At 38.5% G+C, this 24,090-nt stretch overlaps 2 protein-coding genes across 6 annotated transcripts in view; one reads left to right on the top strand and one right to left on the bottom strand.

Annotated features, from left to right (window-relative positions):
• Positions 1-278: 278 nt before the first annotated feature.
• LOC146473310 (transmembrane protein 26-like) lies at positions 279-8,381 on the bottom strand. Of its 2 annotated transcripts, XR_014866422.1 has the most exons (6): positions 8,110-8,381; positions 5,916-6,063; positions 4,702-4,867; positions 3,571-3,722; positions 1,235-2,984; positions 279-697 (listed from the first exon to the last, which is right to left on the bottom strand). XR_014866422.1 is itself a non-coding variant. In XM_085118518.1 (5 exons), the coding sequence occupies exons 1-5, from the start codon at positions 8,298-8,300 to the stop codon at positions 2,439-2,441; spliced, it is 1,203 nt and encodes a 400-aa protein (XP_084974644.1). In that variant the 5' UTR covers positions 8,301-8,381; the 3' UTR covers positions 279-2,438. The 2 variants fall into 2 exon arrangements, 1 of the variants encoding a protein (XP_084974644.1); XM_085118518.1 differs by having other exon boundaries at positions 279-2,984.
• Positions 8,382-13,657: 5,276 nt separating this feature from the next.
• The window catches only part of LOC146473309 (uncharacterized), a 16,073-nt gene continuing 5,640 nt past the window's right edge, over positions 13,658-24,090 (top strand). Inside the window, exons 1-5 of one of the 4 annotated variants that reach the window (XM_085118515.1) lie at positions 13,658-13,808; positions 14,243-14,898; positions 17,977-18,034; positions 20,659-20,825; positions 23,886-23,945. In XM_085118515.1, coding sequence (XP_084974641.1) covers positions 14,287-14,898; positions 17,977-18,034; positions 20,659-20,825; positions 23,886-23,945 — 897 coding nt within the window. In that variant the 5' untranslated portion in view covers positions 13,658-13,808; positions 14,243-14,286. Of the gene's footprint in view, positions 13,809-13,968; positions 14,074-14,242; positions 14,899-17,976; positions 18,035-20,658; positions 20,826-23,885; positions 23,946-24,090 lie in introns of those variants that run through there. The other 3 variants (XR_014866421.1, XM_085118513.1, XM_085118514.1) reach the window with 3 other exon arrangements.

The following is a 24,090-nucleotide window of genomic DNA, read 5'->3' as shown; positions in this document are numbered from 1 at the left end:
ACCGTGTATTAACTTCTAATTACACATCTTTATATTAAACGTCAAAATTTTGGATTTTTTCAAAGCACCAAATACTAAAAAAAAAATTCATTAATCACGTACTTATAGTAGAATATTTCGAGTTTCCCACCGCACCGCGATTTCCATAAGCGTTCTTTTCTTTCCTAGCGGCTCGAATATTATTGAAATATAAGGCCTGTGCTCCCAGTCTAACGCTGTTTGTCGAGATTTTTCTCCGTAGGGCGTAGAATAAGCTGACATAAATTAACACCAAAATGACAAGTTTATAATTTTCTTGTTTATTTCGTTAAATAAAGTCCTAATTTATTCACTAACTGATCGAAAACTTTAGCCCTAAGCAACATGAAATAAAAAAAAACACAAAAAGTATTCAGGAGGCTAGGAGCTTTAATTTGTGGGCTTTAAATTCTGGGAGCTTGCTGTGGCGATCCTGTTTTATATAAACAGAAAAAGAACCACCTGGTATCTTTTTTACCTTCATCTCTGTTATAAAGCACTTTCGTTTTTTCTCTAATTTTTATTTCGACATAACAAGATGTGGTGACAAAAAGTTAGATGCAGAAATAATCTGCTTTGTTGATAAACACTAGGAACGCTCCTAGTTCGTCGTCTTCAGTTAAAATAAATTGTACTGCTTAGCAGCTGGTTCTCACTATCGAAACTTTACCGCGTTCTCCTAAACTATCCCAGCAGCCTTTGCGGGTGCAATTCATTCCAGGTTTCTAAATTTTTTCCCTGGAGTGAATACAGCTATTTCAATTAACGTTGTCGGATCAAAATAAAGCTTAAAGACAAGACCGCAATGTTTTGTGGGATTATTTTTCATGAATAATTTCATCATAATCATGTCTGCACGTGCAGGTCATTGTACTGCTAATTACAACCTATTGTTTTCTCCAGACATGACTGATTTTGATGAATTTATTCATAAAAATCCCACGTAAACTTTCGGTCTTGTCTTTTAGCTTCATGCTTTGAACCAACAACGTTAGTTGAAATGACTGCATATTGAATGGGAATTAGGCCATTTCCGAATTGCTTTAAACCTCATTATGAAAGCGAGGCTAAGTGCAAAGTTTTATTATGAAAATCAGTTTTCATTCATTCATATGCAAACAAGAAGTAATTTTCATACGAATAGCTTCCTACTTAGCCTCGCTTTCAGTTCACAGGAACTCGGAAATGGCCGAAATGGCCTATATACCGCGTCAACCTAAACCATCCCAGCAGCCATCGCAGGTGCAATTCGTTCCAGATTCCTGAAAGTTTTTTTTTTCTGGAGTAAATCTAGAATGGAAAATTGTACGCATGTAATTTAAATATGCAATGGTTATGGCTGTATGATGAATTTAGTTAGTGATTTAGAATGATAATAAATAATATATAACTATTTGTGTTTGAATCCTTCCTAACGAAACATTTTGTACAACATCTTAAGAGCTAAAAATCTATCCTGTACAAATTGAGAAGATGGGTAGAGCAACAAGAATGAACAGGGCACCCAATGAGAACTTAAAAGCAAAACACTTCAAATGTGGTGTCCTGTGTTTTCAGGACAGCTAATACAATATGACCTGTTCGAATGCTTTAGCTGAAAATTTAAGTCGCAGAAAGTTTTAGGAAACCGACCGAATCTCATTCACTGACCTTACTTCGCATTTGATTCGGCAAAACGAATGCCCCTTCTAAAACGAAAGGAATAGACCTTTGTCACTCAGCGGCCATGTTGAGTCTCAGGAGAATAAAAAGCTTTATTTTTGCACGGCAAGCCTTGCACTGAATACGCGTCTGCGTAAGGCTTACCGTGCGAAAACAAAGCTTTTTATTCAACATGGCCCCGCATGACAAACTTCTGTTTGTTTTTGAGCTGACATTTGGCCGAAGAAAACTTCAGATATTCTTAAAACTAAATCCGAGTTTCTGAGGTGATAAAGCAGTTCCCAACAGATATCCAGCAAATTGAGCCGTTGGGCGTTCTGAATATAAAGGACATAGTAAAACTCAATAGACTTTTATCACTCGGCGGCCATGTTGACTCTCAAGAGAATAAAAAGCTTTGTTTTTGCACGGCAAGCCTCGCACTGAATACGCGTCTGGTCGAGGCTTGCCGTGCGAAAACAAAGCTTTTTATTCCCCCGAGACTCAACATGGCCGCCGTGTGATAAGGGTCTATGTAACACCGTCTTTGTCGGTTGAACTTACGAAGAAGTGGACATACAACTGAAGATACTTTTTAACAATTTGAACACATGGCGTGAATTGAAGACGTTTAAATGTTCACTGTAACACCGTCTTTGTGGTAACTTCTTTGCTTTTCACTGCAAAACGATCGAAAACGTTTCATCCACTGTCAGTCCCAAATTAATGAAGCTTGTAAAACGGACCGTGAAGAACGTAATACTAAGCTGGTACACTCACTAATCCGGTATCTCATAAAACTCTCTGTCTTCATCTTCATCTTCCTCCTCCTGTGATTCCATGATTATAATCACCAATCTGTAAACAAGTAACGCTAACGCCATTGCGTTTTTTCCGGTAAAGAAGAGATGCAGATTGGCTTTCACATTATAAGCAACGATTAGAACAAGGCGAACTATAAGGAATGGTCCATCTTGCATCAACATTAAGGTCAATATAGAGTACAAGTCGCCATGAAGTTTTTGTTTCTGTCTCTGTTTGATGTGTTCCTCGAGGGCTTCTTCCTCTCGTCTCACTTCACGCTGCACTTGTACAACTTCTAGAGCTGTGTCGTGAATTGAGAACCTTGCCTCTCGTCCGCGAGATTTGTACGCCTTGATCTGCTTTAACTGATCGACAGCAGCGCGTAAGTCTGTGTTTTTCTCGATTTCAGCGAGGTCGGCCTTTTGCTTTTCGGCTTTTGCTCTGATGAGCTTCTTAATGTACTTTGGTAGCTTGGTCCCATTACTTTGTCTCTCTTCCATCACTGCTCTTTTCTCCTCTGTCTACAGAAAAACAGATAAGAAATATGGTGACCCTTAAGCCCAAGAACTATATCTCAAGTGCATCTCGATGAAATCCTAACATGTGACCATTGAAATGAAAGCTATTCATACTCTCTGGCGGTGCTGTTTTTATGCTATATCACGCGGTTATAATACATTTTGATGCTGTGGATGAAATCCTAAATCGTGACCGTTCAAGTAAAAGCTATTTAGCGAAAATCCAATGTCCGCGGCAAGCCGATCGAGTGGAAAGGAAATGGAAAGAGTGGGTTTTGCTAAAGCCAGCTTCTGAGTAAACTGATCCCTATTAAAAGTGTGCACTGAAGAACTCACACAAAAAACAGCACATTTAAACTTCAAAGCACTTGTAAGAGGTTTTTTTTTTGTATTTAATAGCAGTTCTCGAGGACATAACTCTGTCAAGAATCCTTCGTGACTCTTGCTTAGGGATAGCCAATGGGATTTGCCGTCTTGTGACGTCACCTGTTCAGGATATCGGCATGAGGCGCTCGACCTCATGCCTCAGACACAACCTCGGTACGCTCGACAAGCGCATTAGAGGCCTGGGAAAGAGATCACTAGTTACCTTTTCAAGTTTAGAGTCCGGTACAGTATCAGCAGTGGCAGTGAAAACCAGTGTGAACTGCAAGAACGACCACGTGTAAGTGGCCAGAACGGCTATAGCCACGCCCTCCTGACACCACAAATACGGCTGCTGGTCAAACACTTCAAACAGCTCTGAAATTTAAAATAATTACAAGAAAGGATAATCAATTATGTTCTTCCAAGCACCGTCGTTAAAGTTTGATTTTTTTTTCGCCAGTTTACGCAAAAGGCATAAAATGAATAAATACGTCATTTTGCCAAAGCGTTGAATTGGTTGCTAAAGAAACTGCGGTGCTGCGTCGGTGTGGAGTAGAAACGAATGTTTGGTTTATCAACAGAGTTGATAACTAAAGGTAAATTTGCCACCGTAAAAAATTTCGTTAGTCCTTCATCAGAGCGAATGACAAAAACAAATATTCGTTTCTACTCCCCACAGACGCAGTTTCTTCAGAAACGTACAAAAAAAATGTGTCTTTAGTTTGATTTACGATGTTGAATGCTGAACACCACAGCTAAAAGGACGATACCCTTAAGTCTTAAGGTTAACGAACAGTGTCAGACGAAGCGCAAATATTTTTGGCAGATCTGTAGCAGGTCAAGGATCTAGTATATTTGGGGAATCTAATGTATTTAAATTTTCCAAAACGATCCACTATAGCTTAAAAATAGTTTGTTGTTCTATAAGCAACCAGTGCAGATAGCTTACTTTATAACTTTGGTCAGTCCACTTTTGAGAAACGTTTATCGATTTTATTGGTTTAGCAAGTACCAAACGGTAACAGTCGTTACTATAACATCGACAGCACAGGCCTATCCATTTCATTTTAAATCTTAAGATTCACCCGCACTTTATCGTAAAACGTCTACAATTCCTACTACCCGGTGTTAACTGCTCTTGGACGAAGTCGGAAAAAAATTAAACAAATCTGCTTTCGAGGATACAAGAAATGTCAACTTTTACGGGGGAATTCTCAATGTATGAAGGAAATCGAAGCTTCTGTCGAAAATTATGACTTCAACGGATGTACTCCAAGCAGAAATGGTTCCGAATCATCAACGAAACTGACAAGTACAGTTGGTTAAAATTTATCGACAGCGACAGATGACTTACCCATGATATCAGCGGCATTCGCCACATAAACCAACAGCAGCGTGGATAGCTGATCACGTGTTAGTTCTCCCCTGGGAAGCAGCCACCGTCCCACAATGATTAGCAAGATGAGACCCAGCTTGGACCACTTCTGTGCTAACTGTCCAGAATCTATTTTGATGGTAACCTGACAGGCAGGAGAAACACAATGAGGTTAGTATCGCAAATCACGCTCCACCTTAACTGAAGATGGGAGAAGTCATGTGAGACTAGCTGGTTTGGTAGGTTTGCGACTTATGTGATACAAAATCCTTTCTCCCGTATATAGCTGTCCTTGAATCACTAGAGTGATATTTAAGGGGGCAATACACCTAAATTTGAATGAAATTTGAAGAGGATAGAGTAAAGAAAATGATTTTTGGAACACTAACAGACAGTTGACACCCACGCAAGAGCACCCCAGGTTGCTAGTGGACTAACTAGGTATCCGTCTATTAATTATTAACTACAAAGTCTAATTTTAAAACTTCACTAAGTCTTCAATATTTCTTATTTCTCTTAATTTTACCAATCTTTCTAGAAAACTACTCCTCCCAAATATACCAAAAATCAAAAATTCCCAAAACACAGATTCACGATACGATGATAGGGTTTTTGGATTGCTTGAAACGCGAACGAGATATTTCCGTTAAAGCCATGTCAAGTGGCGGAAAAATGGCGTTTAGGTGTAACTCCCCCTTAAAGGGGAAGTATCATGGGGTTTTTTATATCTTTTGTTAAAAATGATGAAATAAGACCTTCAATCATCTGCCAAATAATTCTAGCATGACGAGAGAAACGAAATCAACTCAATTCTTGAAAGAAACAACTTGTGATCTGTTCTAGAGCATTTTGGAAACAAAAATGCGAGAACTTGAAAAACATTAGCCTAAAATTTTTCAAGTTTCAATCCATACCGGCCTACTCTGTCTCTGGCCAGAGGCCCTAATCGACAGTTTTATTGCACTGGGGTGATAATTTTTAACAAACCTGACAATTATTTCGTTGTTTCTGCTGACAGTCAAACATTTTTGGGTTTTGAAACGACAGCAAATTTTCGTGATACTTCCCCTTTAAAGAACATCTTTCCCTTCTCCTCAAAAGCCAACATTTACTGAATTTCTAATTCGATCTGGAGTGTCCAAATTAGTGCAGCTCTGCGCTTAATTAATACATTGACAGTTCAGATTACATACCAGCCCATTGAGAGAGGAGAAGGTATTTTTTGTAGTTATTTCGCACGCCTCTGTCCCGCCTGCGATCTTTTCGTTCAAGACTTTTAGCTCGGCGACCCAGATAGCCGGCAACACTGTCGACATGTAGAAAAGACTTCCAGGCCAGAAGCTGCAACACAACAAAACAACATAAAAATCATTGGTTAAATGTCATATGTCCGAACTGGTTAAATGACATTTAAATATCTGTCCATGTTCTTTAGCGTTCTTCGTGTGGAAACGTGACGGAAATCGGTTTTAACCTGTACAAAAGAGACAGCATTACAAATAATTTCTTGGTAGACTTGTCAAAAAAGATAAAAATTCCAGTGAAAATTGGGACGTTCGACAATGCTACTAAGTGGAGATCGTTTCTACGAGGACGGGTGAAAACGCCACATTATTGAAGAAAACTTTCACAAGTCCCGATTTTGCCCGTTTTATTTTTTTTTCCCGTCCCGTTCGACTATCTACACTGTTTGGATCGTTTAGATTCGCTGGGGTAGACGAATAAAAACTATGCGTTTGCAAAACAAAAACGCAATGACATGCGATGTGGGTAAGTAAGTGGTAAAAACGACGCAGCTTGGAGCTAGGAGATGTAGACTATAAAACAGTCTTATTTTTGCGTTGGTCTGTCAACGAATGCGCGTGGTCTTGAAACAAAAGGTCTGGAGATAGACGTGAAAAAATACGTCGTTTTTTTCTTTCGCCTCACACACTTGCGAGGCGCGCAAAGCTCGCGCGCTAGGATCCAAGCTTTAGATGTTTCGCGGCTTTCGATTGATTTAAGAGAAAAGAGGAAAAAATTAAAAGAAAAAATAACTACTAGTAGATGAGGCTGACGGCGGATTTTAAAAACGACCCGGCTATTCCTTCACCTCTTTGTCTTCGGTTTTCTGCGAAAAATCCACTGCTTCTTGTTCAGCTGGCGTGAGTAATTAGGAGGGTATGCTAATCTTAGATACGTTTGAGTATCTTAAATTTATATTTTTCAGGCTTATCAGAAAATACGCTAACCAGTGAGAGGAAATTAACGTAAAATTCAAATTCTTTTCGCAGATTGTTTCTAATAATATCTTTAAAACACCCAAAATTGCTACTAAAGTTTCCGTTCGGCTTCCGCCGTCAGAGACAGAGAACTGATGATTAATATTCGCCGGTGTCCTGTCTTATTGACCAATACAGTTATCATAAGGACTCAGCGTTTGTCAGTCATTGCCAGTGTATTAAGGCTTAGTTAGTATTTATTAAGTTGTCTGATTCATTACATGACAAGAACAATGTCTGGAGTTGTATTAAAACGTAGGATTAAAATATAAGATTTTGCCAAAATATTTGAACAAAAGTGCAAAATGATCGAGTGAAGAAATTGGCGTTCTCGGCCGTTTTCAAGTGAGTTGAAACAAAGGTTTACATCTGCAGACTACAAGTAAATTTTGTTCTGTTACTCGACACTCAAGAGAATTGACGTGTCCTTTTATCTCTCTATTTTGAAATCCGTATGCAATGTCCAGCTTTACGCAACTGGGACGTCAAAAGCGACATTGTGACGGATCGTGATTTTTGTTGCAATCAGCAAGTGCTTGTCAACAGTATCAAATAGCAAATAAAACACTTTCTATCTGACTCATAAATTTTCAGTCATAAACTCTTTCTTCATCAATGCCAAATTCCCGAAGAGTTTATTACGATTGACTGCTAATTATGATCCGGCGCTCGAAATGTCGCTTTCATAAAGCTGCGGGCTATTAACAAAGCGTTTTAATGACCTCACGATCAACAGGGAGCTAATTACAAACTAATATTTCTTAAGAAATGATCTCGGTAATATACAGCAAAGACTCCGAATTCAATAAAAAGAAAGTTTCTCTGTGTAGCGAAATTACCGCTTTAGAGATATTTCCTTGAAAATCAAGCAAGTATGCAATGCTTCACGCACCGCGAGCTTGAACTCGCGAATATTCAAATTCTCCTCGAGTGATCTAACTCAAACACGCTCAAATGCCAGCCGAGATTTGTTAGGGATTAAGTTTGGCTTATTTTATTGCAATCAAGAACAAACACAGATTCTATCGAGGTGAAATTTGCACGGAAACACTTCGTACGCGAAGGAACTTTCCCTATTTTAGCCAACAAATGAAAATAGAAAGCAGATAAGTCAGATAAAACTTACTATTTGTACTCTTTTCCTTTCCGTATGACGATTGTGTAAATCGATTCCACGACAAGAAAGAACATCCCGACACAAAGCCACCAGTAGATCGGATCGTCCTTGGTCTGAACGACGAGATACACACTAACCCAACCATGGGCGAGAAACATAACACGGGTGAAGATTCCGCTAAAGAACGTGAAAAATACCATCGCGAATGGAAACCGTGAAGGGAAAAGACTTCCTTAGAAACACGATCCTTCGGTATGCTATGCGTGATTAACCTCGCGTGATTAACATTTTGTTGTTTGGCGAATCCATGGTTGCGCGACACATATTTGGTTGCCATATAATGATTGACAAGGCTATCGGCATTCAAATGGCTTGATGGGCTTACCAAACAAAGACCATGACGTATTTCTCAAGGTTGGGTGGGTTTCAGATCCTTTTGTTTTCCTTGTCCTCTTTTGTTTGGTGGAATTTAATGTTTAGTCACGTTGGATGATCAGACACGTTATGACAACTACAAAGTTTGACTCTGTATCAAACAAGGCAATTATACTGACTTCTCGAGTGCTCATATATCTGCTTCACCAAAGTAGGATATCGGCCTTCTCTTTTAACACATACAAGAGCAAAGAACAGAGTGATCGATTCCATTCCCTAACCATTGTTTGTTTCAGTGTTATTGAAGCAAGTTTTTTTTAAATTTTAGGAACAATAGAATTGATTTAGTACTTAGTTTTGATTGGTCAGCCATGTTTGGAAGTGACACAAATGACGTCATCTGTTGAGTTGCCTGCATTTTTGTTTAGTTCTGGCTCGTTTTTTTGCGCGCAACTTGTAAGCACACTTTCAAAAAGTTGCCATCAACTCTGCTCTGCAATGCCAACAACTTGCTTAATTCAGATCTAAGTTATTTCTTTGATTTTGAGGGAGACTTTAACTATTTCAGCAAAACAAGGTTGGAAAATGCTCGCCCAGTTTATTACCCTCATTAAAGAAAGCTTGGAGGGTCTAGTCCATGAGGTAACTGAATTAGGGCATTCTGAAAACTCTTTACTTGGAAGAACAGCTAGAAGATAAACAGGATTTAAAGATGAAATTGAGCTGCTGAAGAAACTATGACCGGATGACCATTGACGAATTCTTGCCCGTTCACGAATTTTTTTGATAAGGTAATTTAGGCCACCACGTTTCGAGCGCTAGCCCTTCGTCAGAGCGAATCGAGGAATTATGGGTTGTGTGTGTATAAAGTTAAGCCCCGTCTACACGAACAATTTTTATGTGGCAATTTTTATTTGCCCGTGTAGATGATGAGAAATGACCAATTTTTATGTGACAACTGCATTTGCTGAAAAGCTGGAGTGTTAGTTTTTATGTGGCAAATTAAAATTGCCACATAAAAAAATTGTCCGTGTAGACGAGATGCCACATAAAATGTGACAATTTTTTCAACGTCATCTGTAGAACCCAGTCCCTACAGTCCCTAACGTTAACATTTGCGTATGCGGCATGGCGTCATCTTGCTTTTTGCCTCACCATGGACATCTCCGCTGTGCGAAATTATTACTGACGCAAATTAACAACAAATATTTGTCGTGCCATCTACACGGGCAAATAAGAATTGCCACATACAGTTGCCACATAAAAATTGTTCGTGTAGACGGGGCTTTAACCTGCGTCTCAGACAGTCTATACAATCCCTGGTATAGTCCAAGTTCTCTGTAGGTCTCAGTGAGTGACAAGTCAGGGTCTCGAGTAACAAGTCCGGCTGCAACGCAGGTTATTTAAAGTGAACAGCCGAGCAACATGTGCATAATGGTGGAAGCATGGTATACTAACAACTTGGATTTTCTTTTAAATTAACTCAGATTGTCTTTTTCCGAGTTTTCCTCAGTCACTGACTGAAAAAACACATTCACCAATTATTCACAAGGCTTACAATATAACATCATATTTCTTTCACATATGCCGGCGCATCGACATTCAAATCTTAGCAGTATGCAGGATGTTTGTCCCATGAACCCAGTTTAATTGCCTTAGCTCCCACGAGTCTCCTGTAGCTCAGTGGTAGAGCATCCGAACTAGTTATCGGAGGGCCATAGGCTCGACTATGAGTTCTTTTTCCGAGCATGCCTGTGTCACTGGCTGAAAAAATAGATCTGTCAAGATTAAATTAGTCGAATGAAAAGCGCCCGTTGATTCCGTGGGGATGAAGAGTGCCGATTGGGAAGACCCGCTTATCCTCTCCGCAGTTCAGTTCAGTTGTAGTGACGAAACAGTTACACTGTACTTAAGCTAACATAGACAACCCGTCATTGTTTGAAGAAAGTTTAATGTATATCAGTTCATAGCAAATCTTGCATACATTTTACTGCCCTTTATCGCCAGATGCAGACCTGAAGTTTGCTTTAAAACTCAGCTCCGTTCTAGATTTATGGGAGCATAGGCTGGGGACCGCAAAACGGTGCTCTGCAATGCCCAACGCGATATGGATCACCTGTAAACTTGTGGCCCAAAAACATCATTTAGTAAAGCACGTACAGCTATAATTAAAAGCGTATATGAGAATAAATTAATTCAGCTATTCAAACATAGATAGCAAAAAAATTAGGGAGTTCAATCAGCTACTACGGCAACGGCAACGAGAACAAAATATATATGTTCAGTAAATTTTACATTTCTTTCCGTTGTCTGTAAAACAACATCGTGAAATGACCAAATTCAAGGTTTTGTACAAAACATGAGCACACGATCTGATGGTAAATGTTTTATTCTCCGCTGTCTCAAGTCAACGAAGTTCCTACCAATTCTTTCCCTGAAATATTTGGACGACATTGTACAAGCTAAACGAATTGGAAAAAATCACGAAGTAGTTTAAGGAACAGTTAACTTATATTTTCAAGTAACGTTTAGTTTTCGTTGGTGTCGCCGATCGTGGTTGCTTAAAGTTCCTACCAATTTCGTTGCTTGTACGCAACAAATTTATTCTTATCTATCGAGCGACCTCGGTGATATGCTTGTATATATTTACTGGTATACCAGCTGATCTTGTAGTATTTATTTATTTATTCATTTATTTTTTCATTTACTGGCATTCTGGCCCAAGTTGTTCAAAGGCCGGATAACTTAATCCAGTGGTTAAGTCACTATCCGACAGTTTCAATCTGTGCAAAGATTTCAGTATTTCCTCTTGAACAAGCGAATATGCACACTCTAACCACAGTTAAGTTTGGGAGTGTACGAAAACCTTGGACAACGTTTAATGTCAAATATATCATTGTTTTAAACGCTGAAGAGTGCCTTATCCAGCGGATAACGTTATCCAGCCTTTGAACAACTGGGGCCTGATCGGAAACCTACCCATATAATTTGAAGCATTTTGACGACAACAAAAAATAACAAGCATTTTTTCAGCTCGACTACAAGTAATGTTGTGATACTAAAGATCGCAAAGCTAAGACTACGACAATTAAGTGAATCGGAAAGATTATTCAGACCAATATTTTAATTCGCACGACTCTAAGTTTCCATCAGGTTCAGAGCTACAACGAAAGAAAATATCGCCGGGAGCTACGAAACTTGAATTTAAATCAGTTGACAGTCAACCATCAAAGCGTAAACAACTGACGAACTTCATCCCTTTTTCTACGGCTCTTACCGATAATATAAGCTAAGTTTTCATAATAAACCCTGTTTTACAAATAAGAACTTGAAATCTCATACTGCTGTGGTGATATTATGAAATTTTAAGGCATATTTTTTCATTGGACGCTTGAGTCAACAACTTGCCACGACCGAACGGCGTCTAAATTTGCATCTCACGTTCACAAAGGTGTGAAATGAAGGAAGGGCTTGCCCTTTTATAGCGGAACTTCTTGTTTAAGCAAAAAACTTATATAGGACATCAATGTAATTTTTTTCAATTCAAATCTACAACTCAAATTTTTTACTACAAAAATCCGAGTTGTATAATTTTCAAATTGTACAACTCGGATTTTTACCGCAAAAATCCGAGTTTTATAATTTCAAATTGTACAACTCGGACTTTCATCACAAAAATCCGAGTTATAGATTTGACTTGAAAAAAAATTATATTGATGTCCTATATGGGCCACCGTAGTTTGGACGGTTAAGCTGCAAATTTATGTTGCAGAAAGTTCTAGAAAACGAAATCTTATTCGCCGAATTTACGAGTTGTTGGTTTTGCGAAAATGGTAGCTGAACTTTTTTCCGCATTTATTTTAGTAACGACATTTTTGCCGCTTCGAAAACAAAAGGAATTAGTTTTCTACTTAGTCGGTTACGAAATTTTGAGCTGATATTTTGCCGAAGAAAACTGTAGATTTTCTTTACAGATAAATTAAGGCCTCATATATTAACACCGAAATGAGCGGTTGTGTGGTTGTGTGCCCCAGTTTATATTTTAGGAAATAGTTTCTTTCATATTAGCTTTGCCGATGAGAACGATTAGTTGATATATTGGCCTGATTTGAAATATCCTTTTGTCTTTCTGATAGTATTGTAATCAGTTTGTTTATTGACACCTACGGTGACCTCGATCTGGCACGTGTACCCCGAGCTCTACAACAAGAGATTAGGGCAGTACGGCACGGAACTCGAAATGATTTTTGCATTCGAGTTCCGTCTGCTATCTCGTTGTGTCATGTATGGGTTTGAGGCATGTCGCACTATTTTGATTTTAATTGTTTTTGCTGTCAAGTTTGAAATAAGTTTTCTGTTGTGTAAACATCATTAGGTGTCCAACCTTGTTTTTTATAGTTTTCCACCGAGCGCAGAGACTGGGGAGGAGGTTGGATTATTCAAGACATCTGGGAAACTGGTACTAGCCAGTCGACCATGCTGGCTTGTGCATTGAGGCTTTTCATATGCAAATAATATGAAATTCGACCAAAAAAATAAATAAATAAAAAATATAGATACAGCGTCTGCCTTTTCTTTTGTTGCGTAGCTTTGGAAAACTGCTGATAGACTAATTTGCAAGCAAAATTAAAGCAACATAATTGTGTGGATGAAAATTGATCGTTATCCGTGACTTTGCATCCCACTAATACATCAATTCAAACTGTTTAATATTCTGGGTTTTGTCTGTTTTGAAGAGTGCTTTAGATATTCAAAAATGTTTTTTTAATAGAGGAATATGTAAAGCGTATTGTAGAGCAAAATCTTGGCCGTATAAACAGAACCTCGAAGAACTCTCGATCATAGATGAAAATTTGGCGTTCAAGACATTTAATGAACTCACTAATTTCAATCAATTTAAAGCTGACAACAAACTTTTTTGTGTCTTTTTTTCTGTTACTTTGCTTTGTCTTGCGAAGAAATCAAACTTTCAATGTTGAAATCGCGCGGGTTACCGATTATTTCGGCCGGTTGTTTGATTTTTCTGTCGTCTCCGTGAAAGGAGTGAAAGCTTTATTCGCATTCGTTATTTTTGCTTACCCAACCTGCTCACCCTGCGCCAGGTGACAAGGCTAACAACGAATCAAATTAGCATACTGGACAGCTGCCTCTCTTTGTCAACTCTGTGTTTCAACAACTGCTAATTTGCATTTTGTATTTATTGCATTGGGTTCTAAAGAAATCAATTGACAAAGCAAGTCTTTCATAACGTGGATCATTGAAGGTTCTTTGGCGGAGAAATGTGGCATTCTTAACGGCTACGCTAAATGTCAACTTCGAAACCATTAGTCATTGTAAGTAAGCTTGTATTCTTGAAATCAGTTTCGATTCAATTTTGCTGACACCTTTAAAAAAAATTGAAAGTGCCCTTTCTTAGAACCACAATTGATCCTGAATATATTCTCATAAAGTACTGAGAAACATGCTTCAGGCTATCCTGATTATCATTTCCATCGACAATGCAAAATGCGCGTTGTGTTTCAGTGATTGCGTCCACAAAGAAAATCATTACGGGCGCGAATATTTTACTGAGGATAGAGAATATATTAGTGCTTGAACGTAAGTTCACACACAGCGTCATTTGATTCAACAATTATTCAAAACTCAGTTCCTTGTCTCGTTGATATGCGCATATTTAGAAAAAAATGGAATCTTAAAGTGAAACAGTATTATTCCAGCCGTGATTATTTATTCTTCTCTCGCTAACTTTCTTTTCTTTCGCGAACAGATTTTGAAAGAGAAGGATTTTATTCGCGTGAAGTACAACCGGGAATGAACAAGTCACGGGAAAAGGGCAACAAAAATCTGGGACAAACTTTGCCGAAAAGCCGAGGCAAGGAAGTTGAGTTTCGTTCGAAAAAACAGAAGAATGAACTGCATATGTTGAAAATGTCGCAGGAATGGGACTTAAGGAGGCAAAAAAGGCGCTTGGATCGACAGAAATGGGTCGAAGAACGAAGAAATCAGAAATTACCAATATGGCAGCGCGTTGGAAATCTACGCGTTCAAGCAAATGAGGCAATTTCAGATGAAGCTGGGAATGAACTTGTAAACAAGAAACAGCAAATTGAAAATTCAAATGAGCCAAATCAAACCAGAGATACACATGATGACAAAGTGAGAGAAAATTCGTCAGAACTCCGAGAAGAGGAGATTGGAAGTGAGTTTCGAGTACAATCCTCGCATTTACCCGAGAGCACTGTTCCGGGAACAAGCTTTATTACGGACGAGAAAGAAGACCCCGAGATAAAGTTTATTAAAATTGAGCAAGCGAAAACAATGGAACGACCTTTACTGTACAACGTGAACGCATTAAAAACGTCAAAAACTCCGGCACAACTCGCGGAACACGGCTCTTTCGCAGCGCTTAAAAGCTCATCAAAGGTAAGGTGATTTTAATTTTCCTTACAAGGCATATTGACAGAAGCGTGCGGCATGTGGACACAAGCTTCAATATAGGAACTGGTTAACATTTGCATACAAGTCCCTTGTTTCTTCAAAACTGATATTAAACGCGGTGAAAAAATTATGCGGAAAGTAGTTTTCAATTTGCCCTTAATAAACGCTTTTGATTTATCACATTCAACGGTACACCTGCCTTAAAAAGCAAACCTTGTTTCTCGCGAGAAACACATTACATTCGTTTAAATTCTTTAAAAATGATTTCTGGTAAAAAAAAATCTTCGGCGTAAAATTTAGCCAGCGTTGCCGCGCGACGTCCGCATTAAGTAAAACTGAAAAAAACTCTTCAACTCGGCGCGTAATGTAATGAGTATGCGTACTAAACAACGCTATTCCATTTCTAGGTGCAAATGCACTAACTATAACCCAAACTAATAAAATTAAACCGGGTCATCATCTCGCTCAAAAATCATGAAAACAAAGTAAAAGCGAGCACAATTTTCATGCTTTGGCGATAATGAAGAGCCTTCTCGCTCCGCTGGTTCTAAATTTTTAAGTGGTCGAGATCCAGATTTGCTTTAATATATACAAGTGGACGAGAGAGCCAAGAATCTAATCGGGAGGGAGACGGGGATGAAAATTGTTTAAAAATAGCCTTGTTTCATTTTCTTTACTAGACCGTCCTAGACGATCACGTTAATACGGTCTTGAGATCTCTCGAGCGACGCAGTGTAAGCGAAGGGAATTTTTACTCGCCGAATTAGACACGAAAAACTAACGACTGAGCTGACGGGGCGTAAAATTACACAGCCGTATTTTACAACTTTCTGCTGAATAAATTGTATGTTATGCTGGACGTTTCCTTGTCAAAGCGATGTTTGAAATTTACATTGTTTTTCCTTTGGCGGCTGTCAGTAGAACGATTTAAATAGAGGAATGTAAATACGTTCTGATCCGTTGCTATGCAATGATTTCCGACTCCAATTTTGTTTTGGTCATTATACAAAGATCGCTAGCAACAGCGTGACCTTTAATTACAAGATACAGGAAGAACTGAAAAACAATGGAAGACAGATTTCAAGTAAATGTCCATATTTATACAACTATTTCAATTAGGGTTGTCGGAACAAGGTGGCAAGGTAATATGGGTAATTTATTAATAAATTTACCAAACTCACCTCCATAGAAGACAAATGTTTTTTTGTATTTTCTTTCATCTCATATTCTTCCAACCGTAAAATTACGAGATTTGCAGCTAACCGTATTACCTTCAGTCTTCTCGAATACGCTTGAGCATTGAAAATCCGACAATGGTAATTGAAGTAGCTGTACGCAAATGCCGACAAGTTACCCATACCAATACGAATACCAAAAGAATTAATCAACACATCAATATAATAAAAAATTCGAGCACTGTGAAAAAAAAAAAAAAAAAAAAAAACGTCCGCGAGTGCTGTCTATACTGAAAGCCATCGTATCAAAAGGCAGACTGCGAACGCAGACGTGTGAGACGTATTTCCGGCTGTCGCTTCTCTCCGGCAGAAATGACCACGTGACCGTGTTTATCCTTCATTTGCCGCTCGCTGTTTTCGGTTTCTGAGTAAAATTGAGTAGTTTTCCTTCATCATGAAACGCCGGAACTGTTTTGCACTATTCTCATCTATTTTTTTAAGGAAACGTAAACACGATTCTAATCTATATTTGATCAACTGTAAATTAAACTTTTAAATGTGAGGGGGAGGGTGGTTGGGTACAGTGCATGACAACATCCCCTACTATGGTTTATTATGCTTTAATTTTGTGAGTACTCTTGTTCTTATTTGGTTAAATTATCAGTGTTGTCGAACTCCCTTCCACAGTCATTGAGAGACTTGCAATCAGTCGAAACTTTTAAACCGAAACCTAAGGAACATTTATTTTTGCGGGCTTACATGGAACATTGCCATCGCGGAGAATGCCGACGCTATATAAATGTATTATTATTATTATTATTATTATTATTATTATTATTATTATTATTATTATTATTATTATTATTATTAAATTACATAGACTGAGTGGAATACTACATTGTACAGACAGGCTCCGCAGGGATATGATAAAGGGCACGCTTAGATAGAGCCGTTTAATTTAACACGAAACAGACAGCAAGACATTTTCGCATACTCATACTAAGTAAATCAGCCATATTTTCACATAGGATCACTGTAACGATGTATTATATGAATGGAACAAAATAAGTAAACGTGTAAAAGCAACAGTCCATTTAATTTGCCAGCTTACTTTCTTTCTTCATCCCACGGTTCCCCCTGATATAAGCTACCTGGAAAAGTTCTCGATTGGTTAATCAATCCACCAGACAGAAAAAGATGGCTACTGTACATTTGACGACAATACCTTGCGAACCTAACACAGCCAATAAGCATATAAAAAGCCTTTTTTTCTGCGAAATTCGTCCCTGCTAGGTTTGAAGTTTTTAGAACTTTTCTGCGCGTTTTTATGAACGTTTTTAGGGTTTTTGTGCGCTAGGAATTATGGGTAAATATACCAGTCACCATATTTTTCGGTCCGGTGGATTACAAGAGAAAGCGGATAATTAAAATGCTTTATACAGAGTAAGCAATAAGCAACTGACCGCAAACGAAAATGCTGCAAGTATACGCAGGATCTGTAACAGATCTAATTTGAGTCATTTATACCGAGTCCTTTAATTTTTTTTTAATTAATTTAATTTAAAAGCTTATAAGGCGCAAATATCTATATAAATATATTCAAATGCGCCATCCTAATAATAATAACAATAAAAGAGAAACTTATGGCTAAAATTAAGAAATAGCCTTAGCTACAGATGCCTTTTCAAAAAGGTGAGTCTTCAGCTTTCTCTTAAAAGTATCAATAGAAGTGGATTCCCTGATCATTCCATAACTTAGGTGCGGCGAACACAAAGTCCCTTTCACCGAGAGTAGCCTTAGCCTTCAGAAAATTCTGAACCCAGGTGAAATTTGACATGTTTCATGTCGACTTGTATAAACAGTGCTTCATAACTGGTGATGTGTTTAGTCCTCAGGCAGTCCACTGGAGGAGGAACACTGTGAAAGCGAGTCATCTCTAGAGAGAGGTATTTAGTAAATTACAGCCCCTTGGGCTTAAAAACAAGGCTAGACACTTTATGATATTTACGCAATGTAGTATTCTTAATTTGATAGCCCTGACGTAGACGAGAAGAGAAGGCCATTTGTTAAGCCCGCGACACATCTAGCTATTTTAAATGCCGATCGCGGCGAATTTGATCGCCAGCGAAAATCACAATGATTTTCGCAACCGATTGATGCGGACACACCTGGCGATTTTTTTCGCCGATCGCGACGATGTGGCACTTCACCCTTGTTCCCGGGCTCTATCGAGGAGCGTTTTGAAAAGTCATGTGATAAAATCGCCCAACCTGATTAGTTGACTTTACTGGCGATTCGCAGTAATGACCGTAGAAAATCGCGGGAACGGGCACACTTGGCGAATCGCCGATATCTGACATGCCAGATATCGGCGATTTTATACGCCAGTCGCGGCGATCGGCGAAAAACGCAATCGCTGCACCGGGCACGGCTGGCGAAAATCGGCGTATAAAATCGCCAGGTGTGTCGCCTGCTTTAGGCAGAGAACTGAGAGAATAGAGCTCCATTTAGAGAGGAAACATCAGTTTCTGGGATTTAGCATTGATCTACACTATTTAGGCATAAGCACTGATTTGAACGGTTAGCTGTCATTTGTTGCCATGACTAACGTAACTCTCTGTAATTAGTTAAAAATTACTATTTTAATTTCATCAGCTAGCCCCTTTGATCCGTGGATAGGAGATATGAAGCAAATGACCCGGGTTCGAGGCATACACTAATTTATTTTTTTTAAAACTTCTTTTACCTTTTGAAGTAAGAATTCTGTTGTGTAAATATCGTACATAAGGTGTCCAATCTTGTTTTGGAGTAACCATTCTAGTAACAACCTTATAGTATCTCATATACATACGGACCAGACTGTAAACGGACAAAAGGCGATAAAACCCAGTCCCAGTAGCCTGTTCCAGGCTCCTAGAGAGACGCGCGAAGGAGAGGGCGAGGGGACGAAAACGACGGGGGTGGGGGAGAGAAAAAGAGCCCCAGCCCCAGCCCCCCTCGTTTTCGTCCCCGCGCCCTCACCTTCGTTTTCGTCCCCTCCCCCTCTCTTTCGCGCTTCTCTCTAGGAGCCTGGAACAGGCTAAGTCCCAGTCGTTCAAAGAGCGGGTGACTTTTTTTTTTTCAGTGGACCATTCGCTATCCAGCGGAGCAAATGCTATCTGACAAACACATTTGATCAGATTTTCGCAGAGCGAGGCTCGATTATGGCGCGGCCTCACGTGCGACTTTTTCCTTGCATAGGTGATCTGATTTTTTCAAAACTTGTCACGTTGCCAGCGCGCGATGAAAATTGTACATGTAGCCAATATTGAACTGCGACACGACAGGTCCGATTTTTTCAAAACTTGTCACGTTGCCAGCGCGCGATGAAAATTGTACATGTAGCCAAACTTGACCAGCGACACGACAGGTGAAGAAATCACAAGAAAATATATATAGTCGAGGTTTCTAGCCTATCGCAGAGCCCCGTTATTAAAACACATGCTCTGGTTGTATTTACGATTCATACAGCTGTATGGAATTTTTCCATGCATTATTCTGTCACAAAGCAATTGATTCATGCAAGGAATAAAGTTATCCGCCCTTTGAACAACTCAGGCCAGATAAGGACCAGGCAGGCTTACATTGGAATGAGTTATCTGTCTTAAAAAGGCTGAATTGCATGAAAAGAACTAAATTGAGTTAAATCAAGTATTAAACAGAACATATATAGGGAAGCGAGTTATCGAGTCAAATGCGGGAGAAGAAATGATCGATTTTTAAGCGACACTTTACAATTTTTAGAAATTAGTTTTTGTGTGAAAGGTTTATCCATAAAGAACCGTTTGCACTATGATAACTAAGATTTATAAACTGGACTTAGAAAACTCCAAAACGTCGGAAATTCCGTGCTTGCGCTGGAAAATCTCTCCTAACATTTTACAGTTGAGTACTTAGTGACCTGGCCTTTGAGTCAAAGCGAGGCTGGAGTTTACTTTGTCTTGATACAAACCGCATAGCCTGCGAACGCAGACGAATTTCCGTCTGTCGCTTCTCTCCGCCGAAAATACAGCGACAGCCGGAAATATGTCTGCGTTCGCAGGCTACTAACCGCAGTGCTTTTCAAATGCAAATGCGAACTACAGTTAGCTTAAGAACAACTCGATTTCCATATCAAAAGTAGTGAGGTTCGTATCACAAAAAAGTCAGTTCCAGCTTGTTGAGAAATACTTCAAGAAACTAAAACGATTTGACCAAACGGAAAGCTGTATTTTGATTAGTTTGCTTAAATTTTGTCGTTACATACACCCCTACTCCCTCCCCTCCGATTAAAAGTCTCCGTACAAACTATCATATCGGCTGGTCTGACCTAGCCGTTTGTGCATTCTTGCATCGCGTTTTGCGTTGCTTTGCAAACTGATCTATAAGCGGACATCGAGAATTGTTTGCTATTAGTCACTATCGCAACGGAAACTAACCCCACAAAAATGATCCATTAAGAAACAGGCATGTGGTAAAAATATGCTACCCTTCATAGCTTTAATCATGAACATGGCTACTAGATATAGCTTCGCGAATTCTGTTTCTGCAGTATCCGAAGGATCGCGTAGAAGCGAGATGGCTCTAAGCTCCTTAAAAACGTTACTACAACTGGAGAGGTCGAGAGATGTATCTACCAATGGAGAATCAGGGAAAGTCGACGGCCGGAAGAGAAAACTCGACGCGATAAGTGTCGACGGAGACGTCTTCAGAGAAATGGTAACTATTGAAATATTTTTCACTCTTGATATCTTCAGTTATATATGGTTCAGTTCTACCTGTTTCGGAAACTATCTCCTGCGGCCAGAGAATCCAGCAAAAGATAAATTTGATTACTGAAGTTGAGACGCACTGTTGAAACCAACTCGAATTAAAAACTAGAAATAGAAAACAGGAAGACGTTGGAAATGGTGCTTTAATTTATCACGTTATTAAAGATATGATTGTTTTTATTTCAACCTAGTGCGTTTAATACGTTTCAAGGATTCAGATAGTTGCTCAGAAAATATTAATGCTAACACATCTTTGAAATTCAAATCGCCTTTAAACAACACTCGTGTGGCGCTTCTAACTTGAAAGCCATTGAAGCGACTTTAACTGCACTGCATTGTGTTTAGCCTAAAGACGATTCAATTAATGTTTTTTGTTTTTGAAAAAAATTTAACACAGTAGAGAAACTGGATAACACAACGGTGTGATAAATTTAATTCAGCTGTTAATCGTGTCTCAAGAAACTATACGGCGTAAAAATGAGAAAGTGGCTAACAAGACTAAAGCAGAAGACTGAGTGACGTCATCTCATAGGTTTCTAGAAAGTTCCAAAGCTGGACCGCATATTGAACAAAACAAAAATCATTACAGAGAATGGTGAATCAAAATATATAACATCTAAAATATATAAATTAGTAAATAAAAGTAATAAAACCCAAGTCACCTATATATATTTTAAGTCGGTGGTAGAAAATGTATTGAAATAAGCTTTCATCCGGTTATATTCATTGAATGCAAATATTTAAACTGCTTGATCCAATATTCACAATTGTCCAAACTGACCATAATTAAGGCGGGATAGTTTTGATAGCTATAGCGACCATTCGAAATTTTGTGGAATTTTTTTAAAAGGGAGGCAAGCAACTCCATGGTTCTTTCAGCTATTTATTTTATTACGAGAACCGAATTTAACGAAAAGTTAAATTTCTGATAGATCTTTCTACACATTTTTCTAAAGTGAACGTTTTTGTTTAGTTTCCCACCATCAACTGAAAACGTCTTTTTTTTTTCGTCTTAGTAACCTAGAATTGGCGTTTTTAATTAAACAAAATTTGTAGTAAAAACATGAATATTTAAATACAACGCTTCTCGTTATAAGAGTTATTGAATCAACAAGAAATTAAATTTGGTCGACCGAAAGTCTTAATTGCTTTTTGTAATATTTGACACTATATTATTACAGGAAAGTTTAAAGATTTTCTAAAGAATATTCACACTGTATTCAGAATTGCCCAAACTGACAAAATTACGTTAGGCGGGATAGTTTTAATTTATAACTATAGCGACTTTTCGATATTGTGTGGAATTTTTTGAAAAGGTAGGCAAGCAACTCCAATGGTTCTTCCAGTTATTTATTTAACGAAAAGTTAAATTTTTGTTGGATCTTTCTACACATTTTTTTAAAGTGAACGTTTTTGTTTAGTTTCCCACAATCAACTGAAAACGTCTCAGTAATCTTGAAGTGATTTTCTTTTTTAATTAAACACTGATTTGTAGTCAAAACATGAATAGGAATACAATGCTTCTCGTTTGAATAGTTATTACATCAACGACAAAACTTAATTTGGTGGACTGAAAAGTTTAATCGTTTTCTGTAATGTTTGTAGCCTGCTAACGCAGACTTACGTATTTCCGGCTGTCGCTTCTCAAGCGACAGCCATACGTCTGCGTTTGCAGGCCATAATGTCTAACACTATATTATTTCAGGAAAGTTTAACGTTTTCACCCTGGTCGCCAATGCCGGATGTCATAACGTGGTCAATTTAAACTAATATTATCTGAATATCATAATGGCCGTTTTTATGCTACAGGACGCATAATGCGTCTTGTGCCCGACTTTATACTAGAGACGCATAACCAACAAATGTTTGCTTAAATTCGTCCAGACGGATAATGCGTCCTCTAGTATAAAAACGGTCTATGATTGAAGGGCTTCAAATTTATTCTCCGTTTACCGACAACACTTCGTTCCTTGGGCCACTGCGGAAAAAACCCAATACAAATATATACCTTTTTTGCTTTTTGAATCAGTTCCGGTTATCCAATATTAAACATTTTGAGTTTAAACTACAGTAAACCCGCACCTTGGGACTAACTCGTTACTTTAACCATGCACGAAAATATTCGGACTTATCAATGGGCTATTTCCGACGTTCCTTTGAACCTCATTACGAAAGCAATGCTAAGTGCAAAGCTCAGTTTTCACGTGAAAGTTAGTTTTGTTTGCATATGAATGAAAATTAAGTTGCATAATAGGAACTATGCACGAAGCCTCGCTTGCATAATGAGATTCAAAGCAACTCGAAAATTAAATGACCTATTTCCTGACGAAAGACTTAAATTAAAAAAAAAAAACTTCCGGACGATTTCTTGGCACATTTAGGATTTAATTTTTGGTCGCAATAATCTGAGAAGATAAAGCTGTAAATATTGTTGACGAAAAGTTCCGTAAACGCGACAAAGAAATAAAAGGCAAACTCTGTATGAACAACAGAAGAACAAAAACAAAATGCCAGGGAGAAAATACAAGCATCGGTCGTGGTTGTACCGTTAAATCTTCGGTGTTGCCTTTGAGCACCTGGTCATTCAGGTTGAAGAAGACTATGAATAAACGTCTTTAATTTGTTATCCTTGCCAATGGTCGTCACATGTCGAGCTTTTTCCTGAGCCTTATAATTTGATGTAAAATTCTTGAACAGTTGCGGTAATAATTTGCACATATACCTAAATATGCATAATCGGCACATTGATGCGGACTGCAAAATGTTCGAACCGTTGTTTTGCTCGGCCGGTTGACACTGGATTTGGCCCGAAAGTTTATTCGTTTTAAAAATATATTGCAGAAGCTAGCTCGTCTTCTTTGCCCTGACAAAAACTCCTCATGTGGCCCTTTTGTTACCATCTGCCACATTTTTCAAATGAAGATATTTTCCTGCATTAGTGTACTTCATGATGCATTTAAACATTTTAGCTTTTGTGTAATGAAAATTATACGTTCTATTACTTTAGCCCTCTCTTATGCGTGTTGACAAGCCGATTACACTGGAGAGCATTGAAAGAGAAAACGGGGTAAGAATACGACACAGTATTCGATATTAAAGGGGCAGTGTCACCTATCTTTAGTGTCACTTTGAGTGGCGAAAAAACATTTGCATCGGTGGAATCGTTAAAATAATTGTTCAGTTTTGTTAACAATATCCCTACTAGTGCACAG

Source organism: Pavona decussata, unplaced genomic scaffold (genome assembly GCF_977016875.1).
Source record: "Pavona decussata unplaced genomic scaffold, jaPavDecu1.1 SCAFFOLD_94, whole genome shotgun sequence".
Taxonomy (NCBI): domain Eukaryota; kingdom Metazoa; phylum Cnidaria; class Anthozoa; order Scleractinia; family Agariciidae; genus Pavona; species Pavona decussata.
This window is presented reverse-complemented; position numbering and strand designations above follow the sequence as displayed.

Excerpts from the sequence above, each read along its gene's own strand:
- LOC146473310 (XM_085118518.1), bottom strand. The coding sequence starts at position 8,300 with ATGGTATTTTTCACGTTCTTTAGCGGAATCTTCACCCGTGTTATGTTT. Across the intron at positions 4,868-5,915 it reads TCTCCTCTCTCAATGGGCTG|GTTACCATCAAAATAGATTC; the intron begins GTATGTAATCTG and ends CCTGCCTGTCAG. Across the intron at positions 3,723-4,701 it reads GAATGCCGCTGATATCATGG|AGCTGTTTGAAGTGTTTGAC; the intron begins GTAAGTCATCTG and ends TTTAAATTTCAG.